Genomic DNA, 17,275 nt, shown 5'->3' with positions numbered 1-17,275 from the left:
TTTTTTGGGTTTTTTTTTTTTTTTTTAAAGTGTGCTGTTTACAGTGGTTAAAATAATAGTCTGTTAGCTGGGTGTGTAACACATGAGAAAATTTCAGTCATTCCATGACCTATGTTTCTGTGTTTTATCTCTGCTAAAAATGAAAGTGTTGGCCAAGTTGCCTGTGTAGTGATGGTTGCTCTTAAATGGCATTCAACGAGTCTGGGCAAAGTTTCCTCCAGAATAAAGGTACAATTTCCTGAAGTTTTATTGAAGACCAGTTAAAAAAAGTCATCTCCGAGAATTCTTTCTCGTAAAACCTACAGTTGTTCAGTGCTAAAGTAGTTGAAAACCTCGCTTGTGATTCATGGGTAAGAAGGGGGTGGATGAGGGTCAGAGAACCCAAGGAAAGCTCAGCCGTCGGCAGGCACTGGCGTTCCCCGCTGCCACTGCTTTTATTCCGTGCTGTGGGATTTCACAGTATTTTATCCTGGTGATTATACAGAATGATTTGTTGATGTGTCCAAACATCTCTGAGTGCATGTAACACCTTGTTTGACTCTGTATTATTCACACAAGAAGAATATCGCATAATTTTCATTGAATACTTAATCAGCAGTTACTCCACATGATTTATGACTTTTATTTGCTGTTTAGCAAAACTGCAGACTTGAAAAATCCTACTTTATTTCCTGTATTTTATGTATGCAAATAGATTTTATTAAAAAATAAGTAATTGTTTCCTGGCTGTTTCCTCTTGGCTCTCGATTTTCATCTGTAGTTAGCATAATCACAATAATTAGCATACTTTAACATAAATGTCAGCTAAAAAATAATTCCTCTGGATTATAGTGCCCCCCCATACTCAGTTGATGTCAGGACCCAATTTGGTTAAGGCTCAGTCATTTTTTTTTACAGTATTCTGTCTGTTGACATTTGCTTACTTAGTATGTCTTTGATCCTTGTCTATATTGCTAATACTTTCTCAAAAATGTCTGGTTTTGAAGCTCAGAACTTTCTGCATGCTTGAAATAAGTAAATCAATTTATAAATTGCCAATTTTTTGTTCTTTTAATTTAGCAGTGGAACAATAGGACAAAATGTTTATCTAGTTTGGGGATGGGGAGGAGGGATTTTGAATTGCCTGTAGCTAGTTACAACAACGTTATTTGGTTCCTCTGTTGTATCAGATAAAATCTGTTGCAGTAGTCTCGAGTCATATCTATTATTAATCACTAAGATGTCATGTGAAAGAAAGTAATTTATCATAACTCTGCGGCGCTTTGCAGGTAAATTTTACTTGGCCCACTTGTCGATACTGTTAAGAATCCCGTTCAGTGATGTCTAGAAATGTTTGTGTGGCACGTACCAGAAATACAGAAGTAAAATTGGGTATGTGTTGCGTTACTATTGCTGTTGATACATTCTCTGTCATAATATGGCATTCACTTAGGGGTGCACCTGTAAGCCAAAACCTGCTGCTTTTGACTTGTAAACTCTGCAAGTTTCAGCCAGGTGATGTTCGTGGTGTTTTGCGTTGTAAGGAAGCTTTGACAGTAGGTTGTACGTCATGATGGACTTCCAGGTGACATCGGTAGCATCAACTATCAGTTTGGCCAAACCACTTTATGCCAGGTTACCTCCTCTCAGGCTATAATCTGTGTGCTCTAGATATGTGCTTGTTTCTGTCTTTTTGAAGTAGCTCAGCTTTTTTTCTGCGAACCAGATTGAGGGGAGAATACGCTGGTTTGGATGTACTGAATTTTTATCATCTTCCCTTTGTAATACTCTAGTTTCTGTGTGCTTTTGTTGAAAAAGTACTTGAAATTTGGCACCAAGCTGATCTTTGGCCATTCCTATAAAACCTCCCTCGAGTTTGTCTAATTCTTAAGTCATTGGCAAACACAGAACTTAGTCATTTTCAGTTAAAGTTTGTTACACTTCAGATATAGTCCCTAATTGAATTCTTAGGAGAGTCCAACCTGGGCACATTGCACTGGTGAGAGGAGAACAGAGGTTTCTCAGCTGTGAACACCTTCAACTGTGAATGAAAGCAAGAAAATGTGTTCCTGGTTTTGCCGCTAGCAGGCCAGGCAGCCACTTTGTTTAGATCCCGAGAGGGTGACAGATGACACCAAGGATCTTGAGCACAACCGCTTTTCTCTCAGGGTGGTAAGAATTTGAAAGCTCTTGGACTGTACAGCTGGAACGGCCCAGCTCTTCTGCAAAAAGTTCAAGACCAGCAGTAGCCTGGAAGATTTGGCTTGTAGCTCTGTGATTCGGGATACTGCACAGTGTGTGCACAGGGGAGGGATGAATTAAGCTTGTTTAGGGAATTTAGCCACTGTGGTTGGTTTTATAATTGTTTCTGCTAGACAAAATTTGTTCCTTTCTGAAGAGCTTTTGTTAGGTAGCTGTACGCGCTGATGTGCTGTAGCTGAGTTTTGAAAATACATGATTCCCAAGTCAGCTTCCAAGATGGTATTACAGAGGTTTTTCAACAGTCCAGAAGTTAAATATATTTTGATAGTTTCTGATGGTTTAGCTCTGAAGATATCGTTGGCATCTATAAAGGTTGTTTTCAGATGAAATACAGTAGAAACAGATTTGCTCTTTTTTTAAATCTCATCCTTCTCTGATGAGTGTGTAGGTGTACATGTGTAAGTACACACACCCAATGTACGTACCCAATGAGATATGCATACGGTAAGTTGATAAGAGGAGCTGCGTGTGCTGCAGAGGCTTTCAAGCGGCATCAAGGGTCAGGGCAGTCCCTTGGGAATAGCAAGTGGACCCAGTCTGCTGATGGAAAGCTGCCACATCTCCATGTTTTCTAGCATTTCCTTATATTATGGTTATTATGCTCCTTGTATTATGGTCAGCTCAGGACCAAAAAATAGGCAGGGTTGACACAAAGTAGACTCTGTTAAAAGCATCCTGAATTTACAGCTCTCTGCATGGAATCATCTTATTAATTTGCATTAGAATTTCTATACAATTTAAGTTGTGTTCAGTTTTCTTACACGCAGGATCAGCAAAGGCAGCACAGTAAGCATTGCTTACCTCCGCAAGGATGCATGTCTCCTCTTCCCTCCTCACTCATCTTCCCTGGTCCGGTTTTGCTTTCCTAGTAAGAATTACAACTAAAGCTCTAGGGTTTTATGCTAGGGCCATAAATATGATTTTTCTACTTGGACTACTGAATGGATTACATTTATGTACATCAAAGTTATGTAACTTGATTTGGAGAGATTACTCTTTCCCTTTCCAAATATTTCGTCAGCCACTCTGCAAGTAATCATTGCTGCATAACACATGAACATTCTCAAAAATATGAGTCATCCTTTGTGGCCCTCTTTCCAGGGTAATGTCATAAATTTTAAACAGTCCTGTTTAAATAATTTAGGAGTGGAATGTATTGTGTTTCATGCACATGACAGTGGGCGTAAGTTTTATTGATTATTTTTATTTTAAGGACTCTCTATTATAATCCAGGAAAATCAAAGATGGCCATTAACAAACACAAATAGTACATTAAAATGTTTTTCCTTCCAATACGTGCTAAAACAGATGTTAATATGAAGGATACGTAATCTTAATAAATCCCTTTCTGCCTGCTTGCTGTTTGTTACAGATCTAAAAGTCTTTGCATTTTAGGAACAGAGATTTTGTACAGCACAAGAATATAGTTTTATTTTTAATATAAAACAGTAGAAGTAATAGCAAGTGCTTAAGAAAATGCCAAACTATATATTTTGAAAGTACCACATCTGGATTTAGCTGTGTACCTTCCATTAAAATTTAAACACTAAAGGATGCATACTTACATCTGTGCAAGCTGATTCAGAAATTGACTGCTCTTTGAGATGCCTACAATTAGCCCGTGATTGTGTAATAGTCTAATAACTACTTCTTAGTAATTTGGATTTTTTGGTTATTTAAATACTTGGATTTTTTCCACTTATTTCCCATTTATACTGTCATTTGTTGCAATGACATTCAATATTTACAGAACCCAACTATAGATGTTGCTTTCTGTCATGACTTTTGCATTTATTTTTTGAAGTAAAAGAGCCTTTACTTGACAAATTAATCAGAACAAGTTTTGCTGTGGATGGCAACATTAAGAAGTGCAGTAAACAGTCAACTTGGATGGCATTTGACTGGTTCCAATGTTTTACTGAGCTGATCTGGCTCGCTGCGCCGAATGATGCCTGCAGCCTTTCAGAATCCTCAATGAATGCTGCTTTTCCCTTTGATAATAGGACTTGCACATCTATTTCTGTGGACTTGACAGAAGCTTTCAGCTGAGTTCATTAAATTTTTATAGCGGAAGCTGGAGTCAGTTGGATTTTTAGACAGTTGAGGGGTTTAGGAAGAATAGTTTTCTGCCGTGGAGCTATAATTTTGAAAGTATGTATTCTCCATGCTCCTTTCTCTGCAGTTGATACCCTTAAGAGGTAAATGTTTCATTAAAAGGTGCTGAGAGGATTGTTCCTACTTGTTCGAATTAACTACATCTGCCACCTCTATTATTGTATATAGAAGATTCCTATTTGAAAAGAAAATTAAGGTTACAAACTCAAGTACCCAAAAACTTGCCAATACACACAACCTGAACTCAGCCGTCTCATGCTGTTGGGTGTAGTCATTAATTACATGATTATGGATTAGATTTCTGTCGGCTTCCTTGCCAATTTCAGTTCACAGAATGGACTGTGTCCACTTAGCGAGCTACTATTCAGCGTTTTCTTTCCACCTCTTTGTTCAGTTATAGACTTACACCTTTTTTTCAGCACGCTATTCAAACTGTTTTGAATTAATTAGCTAATGTTTTGCTGTGTGGTTTGTTGTTTTTTTTTTTTTTTTCTGGTGCCCATCATGATAGCATCTGAGTGCTTCACAGATATAATTATGTTTCACAGCATCCTTGTGAGATAAGAGGTTGGTATAATCTCCACTTTCTAGGAGATAATGCAGGAACTGAGGCGCAGAGAGAATAAAACCAAAAAGGCCGGTTTATTACTGAAGGTGCAGAGTGAATCAGCCGGGGCTGCGTTATCTCAGCGCTGTGGTATATCGTACCGTTCATCTTTCCAAACCACAGCTTCCATTTGCGCCCGTGAGCGTTCACTATTGCTACAAATTTCACTGAATTTCACTGAATTTTTAGAGTTGGAAGGGACCATAAAGATCATCTAGTCCAACTCCCCTGCTGAAGCAGGATTGCCCAGAGCATGTCAGAGCATGTTACTCAGGACTGCATCCAGGCGGGTCTTGAAAATCTCCAGAGAAGGGGACTCCACACCCTCCCTGGGCAGCCTGTTCCAGGGCTCTGGCACCCTCACCGTAAAGAAGTTTCTTCTCATATTTGAGTGGAACCTCCTATGTTCCAGCTTGTGCCCGTTGCCCCTCGTCCTCTCACTGGCAACCACTGAAAAGAGTCTGGCTCCTTCCTCCTTCAACCCACCCTTGAGATACTTATAAGCATTGATAAGGTCTCCCCTCAGCCTTCTCTTCTCCAGGCTAAAGAGTCCCAGCTCTCTCAGCCTTTCTTCATAAGGGAGATGCTCCAATCCTTGAGTCAGGCACTTGGACAAACGTTTAACGCTGAAAAGTTGGGGTGAAATGATATTCCTTACACCACAGAAGAACTCTAGAAGACGGGCAGGTAAAATCCAGTTCTCTAAGGCACTCTTCACCTTATCTAACCACCGGAGTGGATGTTCTGTCCTTGCAGCCTCCTTTTTCCTGCCTCTGCCGAGCAGTTCGCTTCTCTGCACTGAATGAGCAAGAGGTCCCACGTCAATGTAGTGCAGCGTGTTTTCTGTAAAAAATTTCATCATTAATGCATACGCACAATGGGGCAGATGAGGTCACCGGAACAGTCTTATTCTTGACATCTCCAAACTTTGTTCAACTTCACAACCTTAAAAGTATTCACTCAGTGGAGGCTGGGGTTTGGGGCATGGGGTGGGAGTATGACCTAGTTTTGTATCATGGGGTTGTAGATGTTAATCTTTTGGCTTTTAGAGAAAATTAACATTTCTAAACAGACAATTCCATATAATTTGATGTTTTCATCTATGTAAGACATGCAAGGTTGGAACTCTTATCTTTACCCTTTGGGATAATAAAGTGAATGACTGCATTAGGAGGTCACTGGAGTCAGTGTAGACCGTTAATACAGTGCTATGCAGTGTTTTGCCCAGGGAGTTTTGTATGTGTTTACTGGCAGCAAAAAACTGAAAGACTGAAAATTTTTCAGGTTGAAGAGCAGAAAGTACCAAACGGAGTTGGGGAAAAACAATATGATGATCCAAGCTTTAGCTCCTGCATTGCCTTTGCCAACTAGTCCACTAGAAATTATTTGCCCTGTTGTGGGTCCTCCACCAGTCCCGAACTCAGAATTGATTTGGGTTTGTCTCGCAGGGTGTGATCAGTCCAATGGATCCAGTTCAAAAGCTTAATTGCTTCCATGTCTTATGTTGCACCTGAATCTCTCCTTGCTCTCCTCCCCCAGCCCTACCCACATGGAGAACAGCTGCTGAATCCCATTGTGTAAAATTATATGGAACAGCATAGCAATTATAGTAGTTTTATGTTGACTACCTTTAAGACTGCTTTGGTAACCTTTAAATTTGAAATAGGGAAAAAGTTAAACTAGAAGGCAGGGGGAAGAGGAGTGGGCCCTCTTTACCAAGAGGCTGGGTTGCTCTGGGTGCCCTTCTGGTCTCACCTGCTTGGCATCTTCTGTGTTGCAATGCCATGTTGCCCTTAGCTGGCTTCTTCCACTGTCACTTTTCACTTTATTTTCCCTGTCACTGTCTAATCAGCTCCTGTTCTCATTTCTTCCTCTCAAGACTTCTCTTGATATCCCTTGGTGGCTTCCAGCCTTGTGGTTTTTAGTGAACTTTGAATTTTGGGGGACAGAGATGAAGGGCAGTAAGTTTTTCTTGCCCCAGTTTCTGCTCAGAAAGTCCCAACTCTCTCTCTGCTGCTTGACTCCTACGCTGGACCTCAGTCTCAGTCTGCCGCAGGTATTTTCCCCATCCCTTCTCCTAAAATAATCTGTTGTCTTTTACTCACTGCTTAGTTTCTAGTCATTCCCTGGTGTGCTCCGATTCCAGCTCAGATTTAGGGTCTTTCACCTGGTTGTCCGTTTTCTCCTGGTTTAACATCAGCTTTCCTTTCCAGCAGTAGTCTTTGTTTTCAGGCTGCTTCTCCCAAATTGCTCTTCCTTGTAGCTGGTCCTTGTTCCCTCTGCCATCTTTCCCTGGTTGATGTCAGGAGGGGAGATGATGTCTCCAAAGGAGAGGGACCAGGAGAAATTGCCTGCTGGTGCTCTTGAAAGAGACCCAGCTTTGGTCTGAGCAGTGGGAGCTGTGACTACAGAGAAGGCTATTCTCGGCCTCAGTTAGAGCATGTCCAGTGTGTAATCCTCAGGAAATTAAGCTGCAGAGAATGTGCAAACTGCATTTATTTCCGAGGGCTTTTAGCTTTCAGGAATGGAAAAAGTTTTACCCCAGCCAAAAGAAAAAGGAAGCACTATCTTCTCCCCAGATTTTTAGGTTCTTCTCCAGAGTATTGAGTTATTAGAGCTTCTACAAGGAGTAAGAGTTTATTGTGACTAAAACTGTATTAATCTGTGATTTTTGTTCTCATAAACAGTGATTTTTTCTTTCACTGAAACTTCTTATGGACATTGTGCACGTGTGTCAGTAAGTATGCTTAAACCGAGACAGCTGTCGTGGAGGATGTCGTAAGGGCTGATGAAGGCTTCGCAAAGTTATCAGCTGTGTAAAGTAAGATCTGCTAATGGAGATCCCCGTAGTGATGGACATTCAGCAGTCTAGAGGCTAGTTTGAGTGGACTTTTAGATGAAAGATATGCATGTAAAGTGATTTTGACACAGATGTTTACAAATATTAAGATATATTTGATCATTTGCATTTTTAATAATAATTCTGGGTGTAAACCAATGATGTGTTTTTCAAAGAAAATATTCCTGCTTGAAATATCAATCTTTAGGTGAGTTTGCTAACGATGCTGATGTGTGCAAGACAAACTACATATTATACATTTTGTGTTTAAAAGAAGAGTACGAAGCACTTGATTGTAATCAGGTGACTCTGAAATGTAATCCCAGCTGTCATTGATTCCTGGTTGCGCTCCTCACAAAAGTCTTGTAGAAGTGCTGTAGAGAAGAGTTATTACATATTTTTCCATCTTTGAGGCACACTAATATACATTTACATGTTGGTTTAGTATTAAGTTTATCATTAGACTGAAATTGCTTTGCAAATGAAGGCTGATGCTATCTCTGTCTCATATTTTTTTAAATATTGCCGGGATATCTTAGGAATGTTTAACATACAGATCTTTCATATGGAATAAGACATTTAACTACTATGTAAACATCTGTTCTCTAAATGTTATGAATGAATTTGTTTAAGGAACTTGTTGATTACTCCCTTTACTCAGAAGACGGAGATGATGCTGGCTCTGCGGAGCAGATCGATGGCACACGTGCAGAGTGGCTGCAGCAGAGCGCAGCCATTGAGCTTCAGCTGCGATTCATTCAGAGCCCAAATCTCCTTTTACCTCAGTCCGGATTTTTGGCTCTGCCTACCTCTTTTTTAATTCCTTAGCACCTTAGAGCACAACAATCAGAGTTTTAATTTTTTGCATTTTGACAGTGTGTTTAAGCAGATTCGGAGCGGTTGAAGGAAAACTCCCTGTGGTTCCATACATGCTTACAAGGTGGAAGATCGGGTACGGAGGTGTTGGGTAACTTGGCAGGTCCCGTGGTCTCAAAATCACCCCAGCCTAACAGTAGCTGCCACAAAAAAAGGGACAGGCTCCCAGTTTCCTCGTTCCGAACCCCACATATCCCTTCCCTGTATTGACCGTAGCTGCTGGTGGGATTCATTGAGCTGGCTTGCCTGCAGCTGGCGGGTGGGAAGCAGGAGTGGAGAAGGAAGGAAAGGTGAGCTCAGGATGGGGTTCAGCCATCCATTAAACCACACCTCGGGCTGAGGTGTCTGGTGCCCTGCTCGCTGGAGCATGCCCCGCTCCTTAAGGTAACACCTATTTACAGGGCTGCAAGCTACGCTCTATAGCCTACTGGAAAGGCACGTTTGAGTTACCTTTTGTAGTCTTTCGTAATGCAGCCGCTTTCTTGGTGCATTGGGAGTAACCTAACACACTTAATCAATGCGTTTTCTCTAAATCCTGCTCATCAGAAACTGGTTAAACTAGTTTGCCATTGGAATGCTCCCCGTCCCCTCTCCTGGATCCTGTCCCGCTTTCTGTAAATCATCACCTTCCTGAGGCTGCTGAAACTTTTCCTCATATCAGCTAGGCTACGGTTTATATCTTGAAACTTAAGCCCTTGCTTTCTCAACCAGAGAGGGAAAGCTTTTGTTTTGTGGAAGCTTTTCAAAGCCTTATTAGCCACATCTTTAAAGTTCCTAAGCCCTTTATTCTGGGAGGAAGGACAAGTCACTTGCTAGAGTTTCTTCATGGTTAAAGCAACCGGGCTGGGCAGTTTGCTATTTGGGAGAGAAATGAGTGGGCACGATTTCCTGATCTTTCTCTAAGTGTGGTGTACACATAGTTCCTGTTACTTATTATTTTTAGTCTAAACTGATTAACAGCCGAGCTCAGAATTTGCAGTTGCAGTTTATCTTCCAGGGTCTCAGCAAACCCAGCTCTATTTAAGATTCTGTCTACGGTCAGTGAGCAGCGAGGGTTTGGCTGTTGAAACCGTTGCTTTCTGTAGGAAACACTGAACTTAGTCCCTGTGCCTACCATACCGGTCTCATTTCAGTTCCCGAAAAGTTCCTGACGTTGTATTTACCTGATTTGGATATTCTGCTATTGCACTGGAGTAAATCTTTGAAGTTAAATAGGTGTGATGCTGAATAGAAACAGAAATGACGAGATAAAAAGAAGGTTGAATGCAAGTACCTGATCAGCGTTGTTGGTGAACAGGTTTAGGCTATCTATTCAAGGAAATTCTATGGAAGGTAATTGCGAGAGGATGTAATAATTTTTACATAAAAATGTTTAATTTTTTAAAAAAGAAAAATACCATAGCCTTTTTCTCTGAAACTCTACTGTAATTAGAGGTAAAAGGAGAATATTTTATGTAGCGTAGAAACAAATCATTATTGGATATTTTTATTAACAGAAATTATGATAATTCAGAAGACAAATTGAGGGAAGAAATCTGAGCATTGCAGAGGCTGTTATTTTCCAGTTTTTCCATAGGAACTTGGTAGTATTATATGGAATATTGGTGCCCAGTTTGCTTCTCGCTGGGGGTGTGTTGCTTTAGAAATCCTTTTTGCCAAAAGTCACTATTACAAAAAGCACTTTCCAGCCCTGTTCCTAAATTATTGTTTTTATTATTTTAAATGAAGAGTTTGAAGAACTGTCATTGACCTGAAAGTTAATCTGCTGGTGATTTAGATAACACCACGCAAGACTCCCTGAGTAAAAGAGCAATGACCATAAAGCAGATCTCAGGGGTCACCAAATTCACGTGGGAGGTCAGTGGAGGAGACAAGGAGGTGGTCGTTTGTTTATGATGGCCATCCTTCAAAAGAGAAGAAGAAGGTTCCGCAATGAAATCTCCAGTTCTTGCAGTAACAGTTACTTAATATGAGGAAAGAAGTTGCTGATTAAACTAAGAAAATTGGTTTGAAAAGCAAAGAGAAAACAATCTTGTATTTATCTTGTTGAATCAGTTGACGGAAACAATAAAGAGTTAAATTAGTCTATTGTATTTTTAGCAATGCATGGGTTTTCTCTCTTTCCCCCTCCCCTCTCTCCTAAGCTCCTCCAAATCTTATCGCTTGCGGTTACTGAAGATCCAATAGAGCTCTTGTAACTTTTTGCAAAACTGCAGGGATTTATTCTGGCTCTCTGGCTCAGTTCCCAGGTTTCATCTACAAAGAATCCTCTACTTCTCAAAGAGAGATGCTCTGTTCTCTTTTCTCATCCTTGTGGGATGTGCCAGTGTTCAGTACCTGCTCTGTTACCCCTTGGAGATGGGGGCATCTGTCACATGAACACAACACTATTGTTGGCTAATGCCCTGAAGAAATATCCACCTGTGGAAAATGCTATCTAGGTTAGGCACAGTGTTAGCACAGAGTTCTGTACAGACCGTAAAACTATTAGAGAGCTTTGGGAAGAAAATTCTGTTTGATAAATATAGCATTTTCATTTCAATAATACCTTTTCAGCAAATGCTGGTCTGAAAAATTGCACTCATTTTAGGCATGTAACTTATGAGTGTTTCACCGTTTTAAGAATATGTGGACTTGATGTAGATGTGATAAAGTTGCCTCTTTATTGGACCATTATTGTAAGCAAGAGTTTACTCTTGCCACTTCTTCTTTAAATACCAGCACACTTGGAAATTTTGGAAAGGTTAGTCTGTGGCATAAGCACTTTCTTGTAACACATTTGTATAGCGTTGAGTCCCAGATGGAATCAAAGGAGCAAACCGATTTAAGCCTTTAACCAGCCTGCAAGGGTATTTTAATGAAAATTAGTCTGATTCTCCCTTTGAAGCTGTGCATGTGCTGAAAAGGAATGCTGCAGATATTCCTTGAGGTAATGCTGGGGACTTATCTACCATTACTTATGTCAGATTGCTGACTCTTGAAAGCACGTGTTTATTCGTAATCGATATTACAATCAACTGCTGTCTGTTCTATTATGATTTCTGAGCCTTATTGACCTAAATATTTCCTATTAATATTTACATGCATGACACTCATAATTAGGTAACTGATTTAGATTTGTCAGCACTTTAAGCCTGGTAACAACATTTGAGTTGCTGGTAACTCAAGAGATGGTCTATTTCAAGATTTGCACAATTACTTACTTTTAAAGGGTATAAGGAAAGCTGCTGAAGAAATCTTTTGCATTATTATAGTTATGGTTATTCTGCCATTTAGCAGACTAATGTCTTCAGCCTCGGATCTGGGTACTGGCCTCCTTTGCTCCCTTTCCTGAGTTTTGTGTTCCTGTCCTTGCTTCCAGAACATTGCCCAGAATGTTGTCTCACCAAGACCCTGTTTTCATTTTCTTCTCTGCTTGTTTCCCTTCTGTTTTTTGGTTTGTTTGGTTTTTTTTTCCCCAGCCTTACCTTTTATTCTTTTTCCACTCTTATAGTCTTGTATGTTAAATCAGGAGCTTGCTTGCTAATGTACCAAGTAATGTGTTTTGCCTGAAAGTGCATACTTTACAAAAACAGATTAATGGTTCCTATTTCAGGACGAGTCCTTATGCGCTGTTCTATCTTGGTCCAAACTTACCATAAGCTGCCCAGGACAGGAAACACACCACTTTGTTTACGTAAGATGAATGCATAGATTGTCCTTGATTTGTTTGAAATGCAAATGACTGTACAATTCATCAAGAGAAACTAAGATGCTCTTTGTTATTTTATTTCCCTTTTAGATGCAATGTATTTGCCAACATCAGGGACAGCAAAGGAAGCAGCAGCTCAGGAAGAACCTGACTGCCTTGCGAAATATTTCAGTGTTGTGTGGTGTAAGGCATCAAAGAAAAAGCACAAGAAGTGGGAAGGCGATGCTGTTCTCATTACAAAAGGAAAGTCAGTAATATTAAAAGATATGGAAGGCAAAGACATTGGAAGAGGTACTGTAGATTTGCATACTTGTGTAAGTGAACAACTAGCTTAAAATTATTGTGCTTTGCATAACAGAAACACAGCTCTTTGGATAATTTGGAGTTCTCCATACCAATGTCAACCACAGGATGAAAAAACAGTAGGCTTTGGAGGTGAGAAGGAGACGGAAAGAAAACTTTATATTTCTTACATGTAAGGCAGATGCATGGGGGAGGCTGGGGCAGGCTGAATAACATTATTCACAGAAACAGCAAATGCTAGTCCAAGGAGAGGGTCTGGAAATGAACGGCTGTACAAATTCAGCAGAGATGCCACATAAGGGATGAGTAGTTGATTTTGGTTGTTCACATATAATGCATTGGAGAAGGTGTTAGAATTAGGGGAAGATACACAGGTAAGTTTCTTGTCGATATTCCAGTCAGTGGTATGGCAACCGGGAACGTCAGAGGTTGGATCTGTATTTTTCAGCCAGTCAAACAGCTAAAAATATTATCTTTGTCGGAAAGACAAGCAAACAGCAACGTTTTCCAGCCCAGCCAAAGTCAACTGTGTGGTAATTTTTAGTCTTGTAGTTTTAGCAGCAGCTGCTCCTGTAAGACACAGTTTGGGTTGATATCAGAGTTAAAAATAAGACTTGCAAACTATAGGCTGCAGTCAATTTGAAGCAGTAATTTTTTACTGAAAGCAAAGCAAGAATTAACTTTGCTAACTGAGCCAAAGATATTTTGTAAGGGAGTAGGATTGGACAATGTTGCTACAAAACATAATTTGATTAATTTTAGGGCTGAGATGGCTTCTCTGCTCCTTTGTTACAACCATGACATTGTGAGCCTTGTTAGGACCAGGCAATTTTGATTTGCAAATCAGTCTGTGACTTAGAAGTTAACTAGAATTTATTTATAGCAAAGCAATATATGTACAGACTTGCTTGTTTTTGAGAGGCAGAAAGAAAGAGAGTAATGCCTGGAATGCATCAGCCACCACCCTGTTGTTCTTGTATGTTGTTTTTTTTTTCAAGTCCTGTCTTCTTGAATTAGCAGAAAACACAATAGAAAAATGAATATTCTGATTTTTGCTGGTAAAAGTCTTTTTGCTGTGTTTGATGGTGTCAGGGAGCACAATGATACCAGTGTCATTGCCCATTCAGAGTTGCTTTCAATGGTCATTGTTTAAAAGAAAATCATAAATTGACCAATTAAGACACTGTAAGTTTTAAATTTCTGCGATTATTCTCCAAGCCCACTGAGTGACAAGGAAAGGCCCGGTAGTGCTGCTTACCTCCAAGCTTGCATTTAATACTAGGAATTTTACAATGAATGTGAATAAGCATCCAGGATTTTTATTTTTAAAGGGGGGAAAAAAGAACAAAGGATGATTTTTTTTGACTTAGGCATAGCAGGGCTGGATCTAAGAAGGGGCATGGGAATCTAAAAGCAGCACAGGCTGTAGCTTGTTTTTGAGGCAGCAGAACATCTTGCTTTTCTCTCCTGCAAATATCCTAATTCCTTAATAACGTATTACAAGAATTTAGGAAGTACTCTCTTGTAATTTGATGTATGTTATAGAAACAGTTATTTCTGGCAGCTGCATAAACGTTTGAGATTTGTAGGTTGGCTTTTTGCCTTTCCTAAGGTCCCATCTGCCCTTAAAGCCCATCCTGTCTTAGAATTAGACTCTTCAGACTGGAATCCAAAAGATCCTCCACAGGGATACACCAGTGTTCCGTATATTCAGCTTGAAACTCTGTAGCGGTAATAAGAGAAAACAGAAAGGCAGAGCAGAGGAGAGGTCAGAAATGCCCTCTCCAGGCACCTGGTTTAGATGCACAAGAATTCTCTTGTGTTCATCTTCAGCCCTTTCCTGAAAGCAAGCATTCTCCTTTCAAGAGCCAAACAAGGTTTGCTGTGTGCTTTTTGCATGCGTTTAGAGGAGGGGAAGAAAATAATCTCCCTTTCCCTTTTGGCCAGACTATTTTTCAGCACTTGCTTGGACTGTGAAGCACCTCAGTAAATTTATTCTCTTAAAGTAAATTTATTCTCTTAAAGGATCCAGATCTTCATCTTCTAACCCTTTGGGAAAGGCACATTCCTAGAAGTGGGAGACCTGAGCTTTGCAAACAGGTCCCAGCAGTCTTTATATGTAGTGTTTGTTGGATAAAATATGTGTAAGACCTTGGGGAATTTTTACCTCTTTCACAGGTGAGTGCTTTAACTGCTGGTTTACACAGTCATGCTTTTTATTTTTTTGGCCCAACTAAGGATACAAGCCTGTTTATTCAAGATGGCACAAATTTTCAGGTAGAGATGTGCCTTTGACCTCCCTGAGTTAAGAAAAGAAACTCCTGTTTCTTATGTGAGAGCTTAAACTGATAGAACGCTATTTAAAAGAAGGAACCACCACTCTTTCCTACATCTTTATCTTAAAAGAAAGTTGCAGCTGTATTTTGTAATGAGACTAATTGTATGTGGTAGCTGCTCTGAGAATGCCCACCCACCCGACAGAGTCCCTAAGGGCGCATGGAAAAATGCACCGGCTCCCTGATAGGCTTTTGAATGAGCAAACTATTGAGTTAATTGGTAAATCCTGGCAAAAATCAGGCGTCTATGTTTCAGAGCTTATGTAGAAGTAAAGATTTCAGATGCACGTGAATCCTTTATTGTAAAAAAAGCTAATTTAGAATGATTTTAAAAGTGGACTATTCTGTCTAGATCAACAGCAGGAGGGGCTAGTGGTGCTCATGTCAGGGCACGAAAGGAAGGAAAAAGGAGCTAGAGTGATCATTAGTTTTGAGCAAGTTTAAAACTAAGGCAAGCTGCTAGATTTCATGATATGGGGCTTTTTTTTTTTGTAAATTCCCTTAAATGGGTATTTGACGTTCTGTACAACTGATTGTGGAAGACAGTGGTGATAGAATATTTGCTTACATATTCTGCTGTCTAATTCTGACTATTAGCACTGAACTGTCGAGCTGTGTTAAGGAGCTTTATGAGTTCATAGGTGTAACAATTCAAATGCTTAAGAATCAGAAACCTGTTGAGCGCTTTGTTTTTCCTTCCTGTAGATGAGTACTGATGTATTTGCTGTGTTGTCCTAATTGCTATTTTTTTTATTCTTTTAGGTACTGGATATAAGTCTAAAGAGCTAGACAGTCTTGATGAAGGCCAAACACTGGTGGTTGGAGGAAAAGAAATTGAAGTGATGGGTGTAATTTCAGCAGATGACTTCAATAGTGGCAGGTGTTTTCAGGCTGGAATAGGGACTCATGACACAGTCACAACTGCTTTATCTCAAACTAATATGAAACCATTCTGTAAACCATTTAAAAGTGTCTGTCAATCCAATACTAAAGAGAATGTCCTCAAAGATACTCAAAGCTACAGACCTCGCCACGATCCAAATGCTTCAAGTAAGATACAGATTTTTAAGTTTCTTTAAGTGTCCTCTGGCTCTCAAAAAAGTTTGAATGTGTAACCAAAATTTTCTTTTTCCACAATGTATTACTAAAGTGTTTCTGACATACAGTACTAGTGTTTCTGTCAATATCATGTTAGGATTTTATCATGTGTCTTTCTAATGAGTGAAATGCTCTGCGCGGCATTAGTTACTTGTAGTTTTTACAGATGGCTGTAGAAACAAGTTAGAGTGGTTTCTGAGAACTTTGCCAAGAAAAATGAGTATATTGATTAGAGAAACAGTCTGACACACGCTAAAAGTTCTAGATGAGTTCCAGCTTCCCACTGGGGTCAGTGAAGCACTGACATGACATGGCAGTACAGTAATTCCAGTGGAGGATCAGTAATAGAGAGGTTAAGCCAGATTCAAAGAATTGCTTCTGACCATGCCTGATCCTTCACAGCCAGCAAGTGTAACTACGCTTCCCAAACTCAACCAGATACATTTTGGAATAAAAGTTTTGGTTTATAATGCTAGAAGTACCATGTGCTGAAGAGCAACAAGAGTTCACAAATTGCATAGAAACTGTAAAAGACAATAAAAAATGTTTCTATAAATACATTAGCAACAAAAGGAGGGCTAAGGAGAATTTCTATTCTGTATTGCATGCGGGGAAAACATAGTGACAAAGGATGAGGAAAAGGCTGAAGTACTTAATGCCTTCTTTGCCTCAGTCTTTAATACCAAGACCGGTTGTTCTCTGGGTACCCAGCCCCCTGAGCTGGAAGACAGGGATGGGAAGCAGAATGAAGCCCCCGTAATCTAAGGGGAAATAGTGAGTGACCGACTTAGACACACACAGGTCTATGGGGCCGGATGGGATCCACCCAAGGGGACTGAAGGAGCTGGCGGAGGTGTTCACCAAGTCACTTTCCATCATTTATCAGCAGTCCTAGCAAACTGGGGAGATCCCAGTTGACTGGAGGTTAACAAATGTGACGCCCATCTACAAGAAGGGCTGGAAGGGGAATCAAAGAAACTAGGCCTGTGAGTCTGATCTTGGTGCTGGAGAAGGTTATAGAGCAGACCATCTTCAGTGTCATCATGCGGCATGTACAGGACAACCAGGCGATCAGGCCCAGTCAGCATAGGTTTATGAAAGGCAGGTCCTGCTTGACTAACCTGATTTCCTTCTATGACAAGGTGACCCGCTTAGTGGATGAGGGACAA

General features: G+C 40.1%; 1 protein-coding gene across 1 annotated transcript in view; it reads left to right on the top strand.

Moving 5' to 3' along the window:
- RAD54B (RAD54 homolog B) overlaps nucleotides 1-17,275 on the top strand; it is a 72,488-nt gene that overhangs the window by 34,805 nt on the left and 20,408 nt on the right. Inside the window, exons 4-5 of the mRNA XM_074145109.1 lie at nucleotides 12,460-12,660; nucleotides 15,771-16,058. Of these exons, the coding sequence (XP_074001210.1) occupies nucleotides 12,460-12,660; nucleotides 15,771-16,058 (489 nt within the window). The remainder of the gene's footprint in view (nucleotides 1-12,459; nucleotides 12,661-15,770; nucleotides 16,059-17,275) is intronic.

This window comes from Numenius arquata, chromosome 3, assembly GCF_964106895.1.
Source record: "Numenius arquata chromosome 3, bNumArq3.hap1.1, whole genome shotgun sequence".
Lineage (NCBI taxonomy): Eukaryota > Metazoa > Chordata > Aves > Charadriiformes > Scolopacidae > Numenius > Numenius arquata.
The sequence above is the reverse complement of the archived record's forward strand: the minus strand, read 5'-3'. Positions and strand labels throughout refer to the sequence as shown.